This window comes from Chaetodon auriga, chromosome 6, assembly GCF_051107435.1.
Source record: "Chaetodon auriga isolate fChaAug3 chromosome 6, fChaAug3.hap1, whole genome shotgun sequence".
NCBI lineage: Eukaryota > Metazoa > Chordata > Actinopteri > Chaetodontiformes > Chaetodontidae > Chaetodon > Chaetodon auriga.
This window is the reverse complement of record NC_135079.1, coordinates 26876591-26897876: the sequence shown is the minus strand read 5'-3', so window position 1 is coordinate 26897876 and position 21286 is coordinate 26876591. Positions and strand designations below refer to the sequence as shown.

The 21286-nt window shown below is 43.0% G+C and overlaps 1 protein-coding gene across 2 annotated transcripts in view; it reads right to left on the bottom strand.

The window, feature by feature from the left end:
• Nucleotides 1-21286, bottom strand: part of il34 (interleukin 34) — a 44165-nt gene that overhangs the window by 7573 nt on the left and 15306 nt on the right. For both annotated transcript variants that reach the window (XR_013077251.1, XM_076732578.1), the window contains exons 3-7: nucleotides 17705-17808; nucleotides 12769-12846; nucleotides 8081-8158; nucleotides 7141-7248; nucleotides 2184-2367 (exon numbers count right to left, since the gene is read on the bottom strand). Coding sequence is in view for 1 of the 2 variants with exons in the window: in XM_076732578.1 (XP_076588693.1) it covers nucleotides 2184-2367; nucleotides 7141-7248; nucleotides 8081-8158; nucleotides 12769-12846; nucleotides 17705-17808 (552 nt within the window). In the remaining variant the exon portion in view is untranslated. The remainder of the gene's footprint in view (nucleotides 1-2183; nucleotides 2368-7140; nucleotides 7249-8080; nucleotides 8159-12768; nucleotides 12847-17704; nucleotides 17809-21286) is intronic.

Below are 21286 nucleotides of genomic sequence, written 5' to 3'. Positions count from 1 at the left end.
CATATAAATGGATCAAAAGCACACTAAACACATGTTACTATAAGTAGAGCACATTATATGAGGCTTTCCTGTATGAAATGTTTTTTAACCTTGTGAGTAAGAAAATTGAGTCAATTCAGGTTAATATGTAGATTTAAGCATTTTATAACACATTTCATATACATATACACATATGGCACATTTCACATTTGGCATTCACTGCTTCTTTGTTGTGAGCACAGATCACATAAATAAAATACAGAACTGCAGTGTCCATTTTCACGGGGTTAACATAAAGAGGCAACAGGTTTGCACTGTGGTGTGTTTTGAGTATAGGGCCACCAGTTTACTCACTCAGCTGAGAAGGACACTGATGTCTTGTTACTCATTACTTCGCCATTTGCTACAGAAAGGTGTCATGTGTTGGCTGCAGTAGTGATGACAGTTTGTGCAATTTACAGCAAACAGATTCTGTGATTGTGATGCACAGTGGCAATTGGTATTTGCATGAAATGAACAATGAAACAGATAGTACAGTTAGTATATAATACTATCAAATTAAAGTTTAAAATGTTGACTGCCTTATTAAATCCCTCCTCAGAAGTTTAATAGGTATTAAGTCTACCTCAGAAACATAACAGTGTGGCATTGCTTTTGAAGTAGGCAGTCACATGTGCTCAGTCTCCATGTTACACAACTGGATGTCACAATTATGCCCCTGCTCAAGAGTCAAGAGAATATTTTAACCCAGGCTATACAGTGCAACATATATGTTGCAATTGCTATAAAAAACAGTCTGAATGACACTACTGCAGTAGCACCTGTGCATTACAGTTTGCAGTGTGTGTGTTTGTGTGTGTGTGTGTGTGTGTGTGTGTGTGTGTGTGTGTGTGTGTGTGTGTGTGTGTGTGTGTGTGTGTCTGGATGGAGTTTTCAAATGAATAGGTATTGGTTTAATTTCCAGCATCTTACTGATACATAACAAATAAAAATTGTAATCTAATATAAATTTGCCTATTTTTAGTACCTGGACAGTTATCTTAGCTTAAAATAATGATAACTTCTTGTGATACAGCAAACTCAACACATTTATAACAGCAAAATATTGTTAAATAACTTTTCATCTGTGAAATGTTATTTCCTCTTGCTTGATTTTGGCATATCTTTCATTGGAACAACCAAAAGCAGCACAAAGTCTGGCATTTTCTACTATTCAAACCAGTTAGAATCTGCTGCAACATGGTGGCAGCAGAGATGTATGTCACAAGCTCAATGTGTCATCTGCATATATCAATGAGCGACTTGAGCTAGAGATGGCAACATATGTTTTATACTCATGTTACAATTTTGTGGTTTAATATGCAGGCCTCACTTCACCCATTTGGTGTGAAATTGTTTTCTGAACTATAGTAATTGTTATATGCTTCGGGCCTCTTTTGTGTAGTTATCCTGAAAAGTATTTCTCATGTTCCTAGCAAGTTGTTTACTTGCTGTCTTTTCCCTGTGTGCCCCATGATCACCTCACATCTGTCTGCCTGCTATCACTGCACCTCTCCAGCAAGCCACTCTCACACCCTTGCCCTGTTTTTACCCAGCCACACTCTGTCATCTCCCATCACCCACTGTCCTCAGCATCTGCCAGCCATTATCTCCTCTACACTCCATCTCCATTCCCCATCATCTTAGAATACATGTTCATAACTTCACTTCACCTCTGTGTCTGTGCCCTGCACTTGGGTCCACCTTGAACGTTACTATTGTGCAACCACATCATTCAAGCTACTACAAGAATGCAACAGAAGTGCATTTTGTTGACTGCATTATAGTAATGTTATGATATGATTTTGAGGGTATGAAAGACTGTAAAAATCATCAGGATACCAAGATACCAATAGTAACATCCACTGTGATGCATATTCACACACACAGTGTATCATCCATCAGTGTGAAAAAATGCACATCCACAATAACATGCTTGCTTTGCTAAATTCCTAAACTAGAATGTCCTGCCTTTGCAGTGTAGACAAGCTCATAATTTTTATTTGCTTTAAGTTGTTCTTTACACAGCTTGTTCTGTTTATGTGTGGGTCCCTGTTATTATAGTACATTCACATTGGAAAATAGGACATGTTTTTTATTCTTTTTAATTAAGTTTTAAGTTACGGCCTGTACTATCACTGGAAGGTTTTGCACATCATACTTACAGTTCTGCTGCACTTCTGTGGTGGTAAAGCACTCACTGAAGAGGCAGTGCATGGTATGGCAGAAGTTGTCCATGAGGGATTTTGGGGAGACAAATCGCCATCTGGACTGTGGCACTCTGTCAGGCTCTTCTGTCAAATGGTCCCAAGTGTCCTGGATTGTTTCTGGAAGCTCCTGCTGGAACACCTGAACACACATGAAAACACACAGAGACACATGCATGAGTGAGAAACAGCAATGTAAAGGCTAAATGTAATAAGTGGGCCTTCTTCTGCTGAGGAAATGGATCTGCTCATATAGTGAAAAGTGAAAGCGAGTGAGCAGACCTTCTATGGGAGCAGCATAAATCCGCCAAAGCTCTCTCAGGCGAAGCAGGTGTCTGTCTTACTAATGTGCCCTTTAAGTAGCAAGAAAAAACTTGACTTTGACTTGACATTGACTTTAGACCAGGTTTCTGTTGATCAATGGCACAATTGCTTTCTGCTGCCTCAAGATAGCAATGTGCCAACAATACACTTGACCACACCTCATTATGAGACCAACACGCCCATGGGTCCACAGACACTTGCACAGTCTGAAGTACATTTACAAAAGGTCTCTGGGTCATATATGGCCAGGAAGACCTTTCAATCCAGCCCCCAAGGCAATTCATAAACACAAAAAACTGAACTTCCTGAATGCAACACTCAAGTAGCGTATCACACTGTCTTCTGGCAATAAGTTATAGCAGCTACCAACCGCTTTTCTTTGTTTTAGTGTGTTTTTGTGCTTTTTTTGATGTTTCTTCTATCACTAGTCTGGGGCGAATGTGTTCAAATACAGGTGTACAGCTGGTGAGACGAATGATATGCTTTTTACTCTTTTCTGGACTATTGAACACCACTTCAGGAGGTGCATTCAGCCACGGCTCCATTGTTTACGACAGTAACAGTTATTAGCACTGTGTAACACTAAGGTACTCCCAGTGGAAAGACTGGAGATCCCTGCCGAAATAAGGAGAAGGAAGAGGGGATGCTGTTATGATCCGCAAGCTGTCTGTTTCCTAGTATTTAATTTCCCCTTTTAAATTCAATTCAATATTCCTTTATTCGTCCCGCAAGGGCAAATTCCAAAGAACTAGAATGGATAAAAAAGACACACAAGAAAATAGAAAAAGAGAAGAAAAACTCCTAAGAGTCTAGAGAGCTGCTGTAACAGGCTGCCGCTCGTACGGAAACATCCTTATTGTTATTCGGCTGTCTGTCTATTCCCGCCTGTCTACTGGGTGTGTCTTGCACTACGTGGCTCCGCCCTCTCAGCAGTGCACCTGGCACGCATCAGCCTGATTAAGGGCACAGGAAGAAAGGGAGGTTCCCTTTGTCACCTGTTGCCAGACTGTCCTGATTCATTTGTGGCTTCCTTGTTCGATACCCAGTGTGAGTACTCAGTAGCGTTTCTCTCTAGTGCAGTTGATGTCTGTGTTGGTTTTCTTTTGTTTGGACTGCCACTTTCAGATTCAGATTCAGAAATACTTTATTGATCCCCTAGGGAAAATTGTTTTAGTTACAGGTGCTCCTTACAAGAATAGAAGAAATAGAAGAGATGAAGAAGAGATAGAAGAGATATAGAAGATATAGAAGACATAATAGAGGAGATAGAAGAGATAAATATGTAGTGCAAGTGAAAGAGAAAAAAATATATATGTAAAAAAAACAAAATATATATACTGATAACTAAACAAAATATATATACTGAGACAAAATATATATACTTAGACAAGAGCCATTCAGAGGGAGGAGTTGTACAGATTGATGGCCACAGGCAGGAATGATTTCCTGTGGTGTTCTGTCTTCAGTACTCTTGTGCCTGACCAGCACATCATGAAGTGGGTGTGAGATGTTGTCCAAGATAGCCTGTAGCTTAGTCAGCATCGTCCTCTCTGACACCACTGTCAGAGAGTCACACTCCATTTCCACAACGTCACTGGCCTTGCGGATCAGTTTGTTGAGTCTGTTGGTGTCTGCCATCCTTAGCCTGCTGCCCCAGCAAGCAACTGCATACAGAATAGCATTAGCCACCAAAGACTCATAGAACATCCTGAGCATAGTCCAACAGATGTTGAAGGACCTCAGTCGCCTCAGAAAATAGAGATGACTCTGGCCCTTCCTGTAAAGAGCATCAGTCTTCTTTGCCCAGTCCAGTTTATTGTCAATATGTACCCCCAGGTACTTGTAGTATTCCACAATGTCCACACTGACCCCCTGGATGGAAACAGGGGTCACCGGTGCCTTGGTTCTCCTCAGGTCCACTACCAGTTCCTTAGTCTTTGCTACGTTTAGTTGCAGATGGTTCTGCTCACACCATGTGACAAAGTTGTCCACAACAGCCCTGTACTCATCTTCATCACCCTTACTGATACATCCAACTATCGCACCAAATATTCGGCAGGTCTCTGTGCAATAGTTGAAGTCTGTGGTGTAGAGGGTGAAGAGGAAGGGAGAGAGAACAGTCCCCTGCGGGGCACCAGTGTTGGCTTGTTATTTGCATAACAATGGACAGTCCTGGCTGGGACAGTGGAGTCCACACAGAAAGTGATATAGTCCGTGAAGCACTCTTTGAGCCCATCGATGTCCTCCCCATGCGGCTCACAGAGTGCCTGCCACCTCACAATAATACTCACATGACTGTGAGTATTATTGTGCCTGTCACCTCAAAACAGCCCTGCAGTGTCTCGTATGTCTCCTCTGACCATCTCCTCATTGTCCTTGTTGTCACAGGCTGACTCTTCACCAGAGGCACATAACAGGGATTGAGGTGCACAAGGTTGTGGTCTGACCTACCCAGAGAGGGGAGGGGGGAGCAGCTGTATGCATCCTTGGCATTAGCATACAGCAAGTCCATGGTTCTCTCCTCTCTTGTAGGGCAGCTCACATACTGAGTGAAGTTGGGCAGTGTTGTTGCCATGGCGACGTGGTTGAAGTCACCCAAGATAGTGATGAATGCACTCGGGCATTGAGTTTGCAGACGGGCTACAGCGGAGTGAATGACGTCACATGCTGAAGGTGGGTTGGCAGAGGGGGGGATGTAAACAGCTATGATAATGGCATGTGAAAACTCCCTGGGCAAATAATATGGCCTGAGCCCAACAGCCAACAGTTCAATGTCCAGCAACAGGTACGTTCTTTGTTGGTAATATGACCAGGATTACACCATCGGTTGTTACTGTACTAAATGGCAAGCCCCCCTCCTTTACGCTTACCGCTATCGGTGCAATCTCAGTTGGCCCGAACAGTCTGAAAGCCACTGATGGAGACGTTGTTGTCGGGTATGTCCTGGTGCAACCATGTCTACGTAAAACACATCAGACTGCACTCCCAGTACTCCCTCTGACTCCTGGCAAGTGCTGTTAGCTCATCCGCCTTATTTGCCAGCGACCTCACGTTGCCCATGATGAGTGTGTGTGCTACACAGCGTGCTTTTTGTTTCAGTGCCTACCTACCCTGTCAGCGTTTGTGCCTTGCCTCAACCTGTGTTATGGGGCTCCTTTTGCTTGTTCTTTTGTCTCCACTCAGTTTGAGTGCACTTTTTGTTTCTTCATTATTGTTAAAATAAATTTGGTTTATTTGTGTTATGGAGCTCCTTTTGTTTGTTTATCCATCTACACTCAGTTTGAGTGTACTTTTTGTTTCTTGGTTATTTTCCAAACCTTAACAGATGCAGGCCTGTAAAGGAACAAGGCTGCATGAGAGACATAGAGCTGCTAGCTGCTAGCATTCAGCCATATTACCTCCAGAGGGAGTTCTCACAAGTCATCGCAATAACAGTGTACATCAGGACTTCTTCCACTTTCCATACCTGGCGGCTGTGGCTCAGGAGGTAGAGCAGTCATCCACTTATGTTAAAGTATCCTTGGGCAAGACACTGAACCCAAAATTGTCACAGATGCTGTGCCAGTGTGAATTTGTGTGACTGGACAATGCTCGTAATGAGAAGATGACTACGAACGTGTGTGCAAATGGGTGAATGCAGACTTATAAAAGCTTTGAGTGGTCGTCAGACTAGAAAAGCGCTATATAAATACAGTATGTTAATGTTAAATGCCACATCAGAGACAACAGAACCTTGGACTTACTGTATCCAAAACACAAAGGAAGTATACAGTTCTTTACTCCTCCACCCACCGGGCTACTCTGATCACAACCTGGTTCGTCTGCTCCCTGCCTACATACCTTTGGTGAATACACAACTGCCAACCATAAGGCACGTGAAGAGATGGTCTGAGGAGACCAGTATGGCCCTGGGGGACTGCTTTGACAACACTGGCTGGAAAGTGATGTGCAGTTCACACAGAGAGGATATTAACGGTTTAACAACCTGTATCACAGACAATGTAAACTTGTGTGGAGAATACTGTACCTACCAGGATGGTACGGTGTTTCCCAAATAACAAACACTAGGTGTCCACAGAACTAAAAGCCCCACTAAATGGGAAGAGAGGGGCTTTTAGATATGGGGACAAAAATGAGCTGAGGTGGGTGGAGAGGGAGTTGAAAAGGGAGATTAAGAGAGTCAAAGACAGCTACAGGAGGAAGCTGGAGGAACACCCTCCAGGGAACAATGTCAGAGAGGTCTGGAGAGGCCTGAAAACCATCTCTGGCTACACCAAAGACAGTGGGAGTGGCCCAGAATCTGGAGACGAGGAATGGGCAAATTAACTGCAATTAACAGCACCCTCCTCACACCACTTAACCCCCCTCCACTCCATCCTAAATTCACTCTTCACTCTTTCTGAATTCTTGTTGGATTAAAGGAGTCACATTTAATTTTCTAGTGATGAGGACATTCATTCTCAGTATTTAGAAATAGGATCAATATTCCCTGAGCCTTATAGTTTGAGGGAAATTCCCTTACTCACTGAACTGCTTCATTTGATGAGGCATTTAATAGAGCTGTGGTATTGATATGTGAACACTAGCTTACCTCAGTATGATGCGACAGGACAAAGACTCCCTCTGCATCCTTGAAGCGTCTTTCCAACTCAGCCATGTATGGTCGTGAAGGATGTCTCTCTGTCATAACTCGGATGATCTGAAATTTCAATTTGTCTTTGAGAGTTTTTTTTGTTTTGTTTTTTACACACAATGCTCTTTAAGCCAAAAAACAACATGCTCAACTATCTTATCCAGTCGACCTTTGATGCCTTGTACACAGACAAAAATAAATGTGTGAAATGTGTGTCAATGTTTCTCATCTAAACAACATTAATGAAAGTCACTATGGAAAAAATTGTGGGAGAAAAAGAGGTTTTCCCAATATCCACACAAAGCATTTGCAAACAGTCAAGTGTCTACTTGTCTGTAATTGTCAAACAGCATCCTAGTGCCTGTTAAGACTGTAAGCATGTGAAGGAATTTCAGAACAGTCTTTTACTTTGGTATTAGGGTGTGTGTGAGTCTCAGAACTAACTGACATGTGAGACTGGAGACATGTTCGATTTGATGTTTTGGACAAAAGAATTACATGGGCTGAAGACCCAGTCCCCGGGTTTTTGAGACATTAACAGAGAAAAGAGAGCTGGAGGGGTGTTGCTCCACAAATGCAACCTGCTGGACTGTCAGCAGCTCAGGTGAGGCACCGCCTTAAGTGTATTGACTAAACAAAAGGAAAAATCGGACTATAATGACATCTTTATTGATTTTTGCTGAAAGTTTAGTCTTATGATTTGTCACAAATACTAAATACATGGAAACATGTCAGAAGTGAGTTGCTGAAGTATGTGATGTATTTTCAACTTGCAACTTATATTTGTGAATATCCTTTGACCCAGTTTCAACAAATCACACAAATGTTTACAAGGGAAATAAAATAATTGGTTTTGGACAAAATCTGAGAAAGTGCATCTTTGAGTCTACAGTCCTACCTTTTTTAACACTCCTTGATTGACCTGGAACCACAACCTCTGGAGAACTAGCTCATCCAACCCCTCCACCTGTAACCTCTGATGGGTGGAGAAGAGAAGTGTAATTAATAGGTTTAGCAGATTACATGAATGTGACATGAGGAAGAATCATAAAGACTGACAAATTAATTCTGATATTGCATCAGCATGTACACAACAAAACATCACCATATACAGTGCATTCAGAAAGCATTCACACCACTTTCCCCACATTTTGTTATATTACAGCCTTTTCAAAATGGATTAAGTTCCTTTGCTTGTCTCATCAATCTACACACAATACCCCATAATCACAAAGTGAAAAGGTTTTTTAGAAATTTTTGCAAATTCATTAAAAGTATCCATCCATTCATTCATCTTCTCCCGCATTATCCGGGGCCGGGTCGTGGGGGCAGCAGTCTGAGCAGGGACGCCCAAACTTCCCTCTCCCCGGACACTTCCTCTAGTTCTTCCGGTGGGATCCCGAGGCATTCCCAGGTCAGCCAAGCGACATAGTCTCTCCAGCATGTCCTGGGTCTTCCTCGGGGCCTCCTCCTGGTGGGGCATGTCTGGAACACCTCCCTAGGGAGGCATCCAGAGGGCATCTGACAGAGATGCCCGAGCCACCTCAGCTGACTCCTCTCGATGTGGAGGAGCAGCAACTCTACTCTCTGACTCTATCTCTAAGGGAGCACCCTGCCACCCTGCGGAGGACACTCATTTCAGCCGCTTGTATCCAGGACCTCTTTCTTTCAGTCATGACCCAAAGTTCATGACCATAGGTGAGGGTAGGAACGTAGATTGACCGGTAAATCGAGAGCTTCGCCTTTCGGCTCAGCTCCCTCTTCACCACGACAGACCGATACAGTGACCGCATTTCTGTTGCCGCTGCACCAATCCGCCTGTCAATCTCACGCTCCATCCTTCTCTCACTCGTGAACAAGATCCCAAGATACTTAAACTCCTTCACTTGAGGCAGGAACTCTCCCCCAACCTGGAGGGAGCAAGCCACCTTTTTACGGTCGAGAACCATGGCCTCGGACTTGGAGGTGCTGACTCTCATCCCAGCTGCTTCACACTCGGCTGTGAACCGCCCCAGTGCATGCTGAAGCTCCTGGCTCAAGGGAGCCAACAAGACAACATCATCCGCAAAAAGCAGAGACGAAATCTGCCGGCTCCCGAACCAAACCCCCTCCGGCCCCTGGCTGCGCCTAGAAATTCTGTCCATAAAAATAATGAACAGAACCGGTGACAAAGGGCAGCCCTGCCAGAGTCCATCATGCACCGGGAACAGGTCCGACTTACTGCTGGCAATGCGGACCAAGCTCCTGCTCCGGTTGTACAGGGACTGTACAGCCCTCAGCAGAGGGCCTCCAACCCCATACTTTCAGAGCACCTCCCACAGAATGACGCAAGGGACACAGTCGAATGCCTTCTCCAAGTCCACAAAACACATGCTGACTGGCTGGGCAAACTCCCATGAACTCTCAAGCACCCTGTGGAGGGTACAGAGCTGGTCCAGTGTTCCACGGCCAGGACGAAAACTGCACTGTTCCTCCTGAATCTGAGGTTCGACTATTAGCCGGATTCTCCTCTCCAGTACCCTTGAATAGACTTTCCCAGGGAGGCTGAGGAGTGTGATCCCCTGATAGTTGGAACACACCCTCCGGTCCCCCTTTTTAAACAGAGGAACCACCACCCCAGTCTGCCAGTCCAGAGGCACCGTCCCCATCTGCCACGCGATGTTGCAGAGGCAAGGTAAGGCAAGGCAAATTTATTTGTATAGCACAATTCATACACCAGGCAATTCAAAGTGCTTTACAGAAGCATAAAAGTACATTAAAATCATACATTTCAAAGAAAGAAAGAAAGAGATTAGAAGAGAATAGAAAAATAAAAATAAAATACAGTCAAAGGAAAATTAAAAACAAACACCAGTAAAAGACAATAATTTAGCATTAAGAATGATTAAAGTCATTGAGCAAATATATTTACTTTAAGTAAAAGCTGTAGCAAATAATAATGTTTTCAACCCTGATTTAAATGAGCTGACAGTTGGTGCAGACCTCAGGTGTGCAGGGAGAGTGTTCCACAGGTGAGGAGCATAATAACTGAAAGCTGCTTCACTTTGTTTGGTTCTCATTCTGGGAACACGTAATAGACCTGTCCCTGATGACCTGAGAGGCCTGGATACTTCATATGGAGTTAATAAATCTAAAATATATTTCGGTCCTAGACCATTTAATGCTTTGTAGACCAACAGTAAGATTTTGAACTTTCAGGTGCAGTGGCTTGCAAAAGTATTCACCCCCCTTGGCATTTTTCATGTTTTGTTGCCTCACAACCTGGAATTAAAATGGATTGTTTGAGGGTTTCCATCATTTACAGAACATGCCTACAACTTTGAAGATGTGATTTTTTTTTTATTTTGAAGCAAACAACAAATAGGGAAAAATAACAGAAAACTTTAGCGTGCATAACTAGTCACCCCCCTAAAGTCAGTACTTTATAGAGCCACCTTTTGTGCCAATTACATCTGCAAGTCCTTTGGATAAGTCTCTATGAGCTTGCCACATCTTGCCACTGGGATTTTTGCCCATTACCCAACCCTGACTTGTACTTCTCAAGAACTTTGTCCCTGACTTGTTTGGAGAGCTCTGTGGTCTTCATGGTGTGATGCCTCTTGCTTAGTGGTGTTGCAGCCTCTGGGGCCTATCAGAAAAGGTTTGTTTATACTGACAGATCATGTGACACTTAGATTGCACTCAGGTGGACTTTGTTTCACTAATTATGCAACTTCTGAAGGTAATTGGTTGCATCAGAACTTTTTAGGGCCTTCATAGCAAAGGGGGTGAATACATATGCACGTGCCAATTTTCAGTTTTTTATTTTTTAAAATTCTTTTTTATATATATTTTTCTCATTTCACTTCACCAACTTAGACTATTTTGTGCAGATCCTTGACATAAAATTCAACCAAAAAAATATTTGAATTACAGGTCGTAATGTAACAAAATAGGTAAAAAGCTAACGGGGTGAATACTTTTGCGAGGCACTGTACATCCTGTTTCCACTGATAATCCTTGAGATGTTTCTACAAGTTGATTGAGTAGTACACCTGTAGTACATTCAATTGATTGGACATGATTTGGAAGAGGCACACACATGTCTATATAAGGTCCCACCGTTGACATTGCATGTCAGAGCTGAAACCAAGAATTGAAGTCAAAGGAATTGTCTGTAGACCTCCAAGGCAGGGTTGTATCAAGGCACAGCTCCAGAAAAGGGTACAAGGACCCGAAGAGCACAGTGGTCTCCATCTTTTGGAAATGGAAGAAGTTTGGAACTACCAGGACTCGTCCTAGAGCTGGCCGCCCGGCCAAACTGAGCAATCGAGGGAGAAGGGTCTTGGTCAGGAAGGTGACCAAGAACCTGATGGTCACTCTGACAGAACTCCAGTGTTCCTCTGTGGAGGTGGGAGAACCTACCAGAAGGACAACCATCTCTGCAGCACTCCACCAATCAGACCTTTATGGTAGAGGGGCCAGATGAAAGTCTCTACTCAGTAAAAGGCACATGGCAGCCCGCTTTGAGTTTGCCAAAAGGCACCTAAAGGACTCTCAGACCATGAGAAACGAGATTCTCTGGTCTGATGAAACCAAGATTGAACTCTTTGGCCTGAATGCCAAGCGTCACGTCTGGAGGAAACCAGGCACGTCTCATCACCGGGCTAATACCATCCCTATGGTGAAGCATGGTGGTGGCAGCATCATGCTGGGGGATGTTTTTCAGTGGCAGGAACTGGGAGACTAGTCAGGATTGAGGGAGAGATGAACAAAACAAAATACAGAGAGGTCCTTGATGAAAACCTGCTCCAGAGTGCTCAAGACCTCAGACTGGGGCGAAGGTTTACCTTCCAACAGGACAATGACCCTAAGCACACAGCCAAGACAACAAAGTAGTGGCTTCGGGACAAGTCTGTGAATGTCCTTGAGTGGCACAGCCAGAGCCCAGACTTGAACCAGATTGACTCTGGAAAGTAAAATAGCTGTGCAGTGACGCTCACATCTAACCTGACAGAGCTTGAGAGGCTCTGCAGAGAAGAATGGAAGAAATACCCCAAATAGAGGTGTGCCAAGCTTGTAGTGTCATACACAAGAAGGCTGTAATAGCTGCCAAGGGTGCCTCAACAAAGTACTGAGTAAAGGGTGTGAATACTTATGTACATGCGATATTTCAGGGTTTCATTTTTAATAAATTTTCAAAATTTTCTAAAAAACCTTCTTCACTTTGTCATTATGGGGTATTGTGTGTAGAATGATGAGACGAAAAAAGGAATTTAATCCATTTTGGAAAAAGGCTGTAATATAACAAAAAGTGAAAGTGAAGGGTATGAACAATTTCTGAATGCACTGTAGCACTTAACAGTGTGTACATAGATAGGGAAGAAACAAAGAAGAGGGGGAACAGGTGAACTACAGTTATGCAGGTTCAGATTTTGGTGGAATTGTATTATTGGTGTCTCCATACCGAAACCCTTGACTGGTGACATAAAGTCACTAAACTGAGGTCTGGCCTTGTGGAAATCGTAAGGTACACGGCAAGCATTACCTTAGGAATCTCCTACACCATGTCCCCTGACAGGAAAGGGACAGTGTTGTGACGCTTACCATTCTGCTGATGTTTGATAGTTTAAAGACTTCATTTTGATGAACCCTAATGGTGTACTTGATGGGGAAGTTGTGCTTCTGTAACACAAAGAAAAAGACAATTAGCATGTGCATTTCATGAATCAGAAAGCTATAACAATAATAACATAATTGTTTATGTGAAACTGGTTGTGATTGGGGATCTATATATGGCATATACTGTATATGGAATATGGCAGAAATTAAATATGATATTCATAAGTATGTTTTCATTAGTGAATCTGAAAATTAGATGTGTTTTCATGACCCTAGAATGAGCTCTTTATATCTACATAGGGAGTGGGTCCCCCATGTTGCATGGCCCTGTTTCTATGCAGCCTAGAACTGACCAAACACCAGCTCTAGAGTGTGCCTTTCACGTTTTCACCTTTCACCACAGGTTCTCCTCTGCACTTGGAAAGGTAGGGTTGAGGAGAGGGGTATTCAGTTGGTGGTAATCTGCATTCTTACTGCTTGTTTTCAAAACAAGATGGCAGTGCATGCACAATGCGAGGCTCAGCGTCTCACTAGAATTGACGATATAGTTATTATATTATTATTGATTTCGAGTCTGTTCGTTCACTACAGCTTTGCAAACACTTCCTAAAGCAGACAACAACTTTTGGATTTAAGATTTTGATGCACAAGCAGTGTATTTAACAAACTTCAGCTCCCCCAAGAGATCACCAGGACAGCAAGGCCGACTGACTAAGCTACGCTGACCAGTAGCAACCATCGGAGGCGGCGAGATCATAAACAAAGGAGAGGGGAGCACGGAGGTCTGCGGACTAAGCTGCTGCTAACCCCACACCGGCTATCGCTACCCAGTATCTTCCTCACCAATGTTTGTTCCTTGGTGAACAAAATGGATGAGCTACGACTTTGGATGACCTCACAGAGAATGTTTATGGACTGCAACGTCATGATTTTCACTGAAACGTGGCTTAACAACAGCATCCCAGACAACATGATAGAGCTGCAGTCTTCAGAGCGGACAGAACAGCAGAGCACTCCGGTAAGACCGGGGCGGAGGACTGTGTATCTACATGAATAAAAGTTGGTGTACAGACTCTGTTATCACCGGGAGCCACTGTTCTACTAATCTAGAATATCTGACAATCAAGTGCAGGCCTTTTTACCTGCCTAGGGAGTTTACATCCACTGCGATAACTGCAATTTATATCCCCCCGGATGCTAATGCTATACTAGCAATGAATGAACTGCATGCTGCTATCCACAAACAACAAACTGCACACCCTGATGGAGCGTTTATTGTTGCTGGAGACTTCAACCACTCAAACCTGAGGACTGTTCTCCCCAAATTTCACCAGAATGTCTCCTGCCCGACAAAAACCCAAGACCATGCTTATACAAACATTCCTGAGGCTTTCAAAGCCACCCCCTCACCCTCCTGGGACAGTCTGATCACCTCTCATTGCTCCTACTCCCCAAGTACATACCACTCATCAGACGTGTGAAGCTGTGTGAAGCCATCAGAACTGCTAAAGTATGGCCAGAGGGAGTGGATGCCATACTCCAGCACCAGTTCCAACACACAGACTGGAGTATGTTTGCCACCCAGGCCATGCTGGACTCAGGATCCATAGACATTGGCTCATATGCCTCCTCCGTTCTGGATTACATCAAAAAGTGTTGACAACATCACCACCCACAAACAGATAAGAACTTTCCCCAACCAAAAGGCTTGGATGAACAGTAAGGTCCGCCTTCTACTAAAGGAACGTGATGCTGCCCTCAGATCTGGCGACACAGCAGCCTACAGCTCATCCAGAGCTAACCTGAAGAGAGGCATCAGGGAAGCTAAACACACTCACAACCTACAGATTGAGGAGCACTTCCACAACAACGCCGACCCCTTCCGCATGTGGCAGGGCATCCAGGCCATCACAGACAATCCAAGAAAGACAGCCCCACCAACCAGCAATGCCTCCCACCCTGATGAGCTCAACTTCTGTGCTGGCTTCGACCAAGACAACACACAACCAGCCATCAAAACTGCTCCCCACCCAGATGAGCAGCCCCTCACACTCTCCCTGCACTCAGCAGGGTGAACATCTGTAAGGCTGCTGGCCCTGATGGCGTACCTGGCCGCATGCTCAAAGCCTGTGCAGTAAGCTGGCTGGGGTCTTCACTGACATCTTCAATCTGTCACTGGCCAAGGAAGTAGTCCCCACGTGCCTCAAGACCATCACCATTATACCGGTACCGAAGCAGTCAGCTGCAGTGGGCCTTAATGACTTCCACTCCATGACTGTGTGCCTGTGCATGGCTCCAACTCCATCATCAAGTTCACAGATGACACCACGGTGATAGGCCTGATTAACAACAACGACAAGTTAGCTTACAGGTATGAGGTTCAGCAGCTGAAAATGTGGTGCACTGAAAACAACCTGACCCTCAACACCAAGAAGACCAAGGAGCTCATTGTGGACTACAGGAAAACTAAAGGCTGCAGTCACATCCCCATTCACATCGATGAGGCTGAGGTTGAACGTGTCTCCAGCTTCAAGTTCCTGGGCGTCCACATCTCCGAGGACCTCCCCTGGACCCTCAACTCCTCCACCCTGATAAAGAAGGCTCAACAGCGCCTCTACTTCCTGAAGAGCCTGAAGAAAGTTAACCTGGCTCTTCAAATCCTAAATAACTTCTTTTGCTGCACCATTGAAAGCATCCTGACCAACTGCATCTCAGTATGGTACGGTAGCTTCACAGCCTTCAAGCAGAAGGCCCTGCAACGGGTGGTGAAAACCACCCAGTACATCACTGGTACCCAGCTAACTGCCATCAAGGACCTCTAGCGCAAGCGGTGTCTAAGAAGGGCACGCAGCATCAGCAGTGACAGCTCCCACCCCAACCATGGACTGATTGCCCCCCTCTCATCTGGTAGGAGGTTCAGGAGCCTCCGTTCCTGCACCAGCAGGCACAGGAGTAGCTTCTTCCTTAGATCTGTTACCATGCTGAACTCTGTCCCCCAGCAGCACCCCCTCCAACCCCTATCCCTCTCCCATTGACACTGACACCCCCTCTTGGCACCTCATGGCTCCCCCTTCAACCCCCACCATCCTCCCATTGATGGACACTGACACCCCCTCTTACAATCTTGTGCACATGCCACTTATAGCGGCTACTATCAATAAAAAGGCAGCTGAGAGGCTGAGCAGGCTCTTAACTGTGACACATACAAAAAATACACTCTGAGGTCCAGATGCGCTTTCTATTTGGCTATTTATTTGAACAAATGGTGATAAACAAAAGCGTTCTGAATAACTATATACAAAATGAATCATAATGGTCAAGAGAAAATATCGGAGCCACACTCACCCTCTTTGTCTCATAAAATCTGCCATGCCAGTGAACAGATAAATATATGAATGAAAACCACACCCCTCACCATCACCGGAAATTACATCAATCCCAAGAATGTGCGCAACCAAAACAATAAATAAATGTGCAGTCTAATACTCACTTTGGCTCCTACACCACTTGTTTACATACCTTGCTACACATGTCTTATTATTTCATCGAAATTAATTGCATTACCTGCACCTACCTCATACTGTTTATACCTCATGCCAATTGCACTACCTGTATGTATTTATATTTTGGATATTATGACTATTTCCAATTCTGGTTGGATGCTAAAATGCATTTTGTTGTCTCTGTGCTGCACTCTGACGATGACAATCAAGTTGAATCTAATCTAATCTAATCTAATCTAACAGATGCACTAAATCCTACACACTAGTCTTTTAATGACAGTGAGTTCTGGCAAAATTAGATAAGCAGTAGTTGTTTTAGTTGTTTATTTGTTTCACATGGATATATTAGACACCACAAATACTGCTGCTGTGAAATAATATTTGCCAATAAACAACAGCAGCTCATGCATGTAACATTACTGTACATGCAAAAACAGAGGTTTGTCTTCTCTCACAAACTCTACAGAATAGATCTGCTGCAAATTTTCATCTTGACTAAAAATAACATTTTATGACAACAGCCAAGATATTGTACATGATGGATAAGTTGAGGACCCCTGCCATACCTGTTTGTTTGTTTAAATCTTGTTTTCTCTGGTACACAACATCTACAACTCATGTAAATACAGTTGTAAGATATGATGTATATTAATTGATTGATTAAATGTTATTTTGTTATTGCCAATTATCCCGGGTCTCTGACCTTGAATAAAAATCAGATTTAAACCTTTCAGTAAAGTTTGAGAACCCACGGCCCTTGCCCTTATATTATTATTTTGGACAATTATCAATTTAGATGACAATTTAAAGAGTCAGACCACCAATTTTACACACCATGGTTAGTTTATTTGTCAAGGTCACTATTTAGCCTGTGAAAAGTTCTTTAATGTGGCTTTAATGCAGCTTCTTTATTGTAGCTCTGGTTGAGCTTTGTCAAGTCTGAAAAAATAATCCTTATCTATATATCACTGTTATGTCATCAGGGTTACCTCAACCTGGGGAGACAACAAATTCTTCACAGAAACCTGAGCCTGTACAGTTTCAAAGACGTGAGCATTAACTACTTGCAACTATTTACTTACTGTCATCACTGTTACTATTGTTGATTCTTGTTATTGTTAAGTTGGCTGGGCTCAGAAAGTCATTCTGGAAATGGTGGAAAATCACTAACCTCAGTTGAAGTGGATAAAGGTCTTAAAAATGACCCCTAAAATACACTGAACATCATGCACAGATGATGATATTTAGAATGGATTTATTTGTGGGTCAAATTTCCCTTCAAGATAAATTGTTTGTTTTCAGCAGTCAGGATTGTACTGCATAGTCACTTACACTGCTTGGGGCCACCAACATTTTACTAGCAAGGTAACTATACACGTGTTTCCAACATGCTTGCAAGCATGCCATCATTCTCTCACCATGTACCGCCGCCTGTGGCTGAGGCTGTCATTGAGTGTCTTCAACGGTGTGCACATGTTGGCTGGTGTCTGGGCCACTTGAACAGGCACTATCAGAAACAGGCCTGCAGAGACAGGAATGGGAGAGCATTAGATTAACTGCAAAAAAAATGGCTTTTTCATGGTGGTGCTAGAGGAAAAGTAAGGGGGTGACCAAATTCAGTATAATTAATCCTTGAGGGAACATGAATTATTGTACAAAATTGAATTGATCCAATGGCTCTTGAGATATTACAGTTTGGATGTAAGGGATGGACTGATCAATTGACCTACAACACTGAAATAACTTGTGCCACACAGTTAGCATGGCTGAAAACAGGTTGTAATACATTGTTTTTATATAAATATGCTGTCATGCTTCAGGTCAATGGTCACTGCCAACACACTCCTGTTTACATCACTCAGAACAATATCAATTGTTATCATGGGTCAAAGAAGGTCAGATTCATTCTTACTTTTCACACTGACTTTTTTTTTTTTATTTTTGGTATATAATTCTGGGCCCAATTCAAAATGATAATGTTGATAAGCTTAAAATACTGATATAGTAGTAGTATATAAGTCCAATGTCACTCAATCAACCACACAATCAAACAAGCAAGTGATCTTTCTGAGATTTGATTGACTCCACATATATTCATGCTTACTGGCATGATGGTGAAAGGTTAATCTGTTTGTACAGTTAAAGGTTACAAATCAAACAATGTGGTCCACTCCATTTTTTCCGCTTGGAAGTTTGCTGTCCTCAAACCGAGAAGCACCTGATTCAGCAGCATACTGTAGGAAGACGCATGGGGAACATTGTTTCAGGTGTTGAAATATTTCAGTCTGGAATTAAGTGACTGACCAGCCAACCAACAATGCCATTCCTAAAGCTAGTATGTCTGAGTAAGTCTCCCTGTACTTCTAAGCAGCCTAGTTGTTATGTTTGGCAGTTCAAAAAGACCCGAATGTAAGACACTCAGACAGGCAGATTGAAGAACAAGATGTTAGCTTTAATAACCAAAGCTGAATCCAGACAAACCAAACAGGCAGGCAAAAAATGCAGGAGCAGGATGGGGCCAAACACAACAAAAGAAATGCAAATTACCAAGATAACAAACTGATATGGCAGGAAACAAATGAACAAGAGAAGAAATGTAGACAACCTGACAACCAAAAGAGGGAAAATACACTAAGACACAAGAGATGGAAGACTAATGAAGGACAGGTGATTTTAATCTGCAATCAGAAGGGCTGGAAAGAGACTGAGACAGGAAGTAAAACAAATAATGACACGAGGAGAAACTCCTTCAACATAAAACAGGAAATAAACTAAAACCCAAAACCATGACAGTAATCCTCTTCTAGGGATGGCTATCAGACATCCCTTCAAAAACTAAGTCGAAAAAATTCAAAGAAAAGCTAGGTGGAGGGTGTCTGGAGGAGGGACTGAGGGCCAAGTTGCCTGGAAGCTGAAGAATGAATGACTGAACAGGGGCAGACAGGGAGGCCTCAGGCAGGTGGCCTGGGGACAAAACTGAAGGGCAGATGTGACGCTCATGAAATGTAAGGTCACATTTTATGTAATTTTGTTTTCTTTATGTTGAAAATATTATTTCTGTGAAAGAAATGTGTTAATATGTGCCAAAAGGGTCAATTAATGCCTCTTAGTGAGAGCAAAAACCTTCATTATATGATACACTTAGAGCTATTCAGTGTTGCCAGCAGGAGGCAGTGTGGCGCTTTGCTTCTCCTCTTGGACGCTCCTTGCGCACAAACTCTTGTTTACTTCCTCATTCTGCTGAGCGAAGCTACACTGAACAGAAGCAACGGTCGCCTGTCTCATTCTTTCTCCTGTTTTACAGGTTGGTGGTGTTTTAAAACTTGTATAACTACCTACACTTGTTGCTATACATTTAAATGAGATGTTAGATCAATTTTGTAAGGCTACTGAGTATGTTTGAAAGGGTTACTGAACAAGTGGCAAACACGGTTTCTCTGTGTGTCGTGTGTGGCCTAAGATGGCGCCGCAGTATATTTTTTTTGTTGTTGTGACCGAACCACATCATAGTTTCTGGCTCCAGCACATTTTATGTTGGTTTAAAAACTATTATTTGGTACAGTATTTTGTTACCTGTGTAAATAAATTGAATGTTACAGTCATATATATATATACATATTTGAATATTGTAAGCAGTTCAAATAGTTAAACTTTGCAAGTCTTCAGCTCATGCATTTCTCTTGAACCAATAGTCATTAAGAGCAATATGCTAGTTTCTTGTTATTTGCACTATGAGTGAGATTAAATAAGGGAGTATATGAGGACCGATACATTTTATATGTCATGGTATTGTTTTCAGAAGTTGTGAACTAAATGGTAGCTCAGTTAATTGACTGAATAAGGATGTATTAATGCAGTTGTATACTGAACTCAGGATTACTCTTTATGAAGAGGTGGAAAATGTGTGTTTTATTCAGAAGTAAGAGGATTGTGCTATAACGAGCCTACAGGTATTTTGGTTTTGTTTCTGCGAGTATGGACGTTGTATTGCTAAATGACATTTGAATATGGAAAAACCAAATACAGAACAAAAGGATAAAAGAGAAAAGAAAAGAGATTTTGCAAATTGGTAAATAAATTCTGCTGAGCGAAGCTACACTGAACAGAAGCAACGGTCGCCTGTCTCATTCTTTCTCCTGTTTTACAGGAACCTTATCTGTTTACAGGTACTCGGTCTGGGACCTGTTACACAGAGCAGGACTGGAGGGCAACCAGGAGGCTGTAAGATGGAACAATCCCTTAGGATGGGCAGGAGCATGACCAGGAGGTCAGGGTTGTTCTGGAAGATTCAGTTCAATTCAATTTAATTCATGTAGTGCCAAAACACAACAAAAGTTGTCTCAGGATACTTTCTATATACAGCAGGTCTAGACCATACTCTTTCCTGTACAGACACCTTATAATTCCCCCATGGGCAAGCACTTGGCGATTGCAGGAAGGAAAATCTTCTCTTTAACAAGCAGAAGGATCAATGTGGGGATTCTGTGCAATCCTCCCAGTAAGTGCTTGTTTGACCATTTAGAGATATCAGCCCATGTCAGTGTCAGAGGGGGTGCTTCCTTCTGAAGACTCAAAGTGTGACTCACCAATGCCTGAGGCCAAGTTTGACTGGATGATTGCAACCACTGTCAGTGGTAAAAGAGCTGTACATCCCAGGGTCAAACACACCAAACTGACAGTCAGGGGCCAAACACAGACTCAGCAGTTTTCCACATAGATAAGGTTGAAATAGCTTTGAAATAGCTAAGCTAGCCCACCTGATCAGCTTAAACTTATCCTTCCTAGGTCAGAGTTGTGCGTAGTTCTGTTAGGTCTGACAATAGTTGAAGTTATCAATAAAGATGCAGACAAAATTTGACATTGTGTTTGGCATCTTTGAGCACTTACCACAACTACATGAACTTGAACTACAGCAGAGACATGTAAGGAAGAGTCAATGGCGCTAACCAGACTGCAGAGGCAGTACCGGGAGTGTAGCCTTGCGTGTTTCACCGAAATTT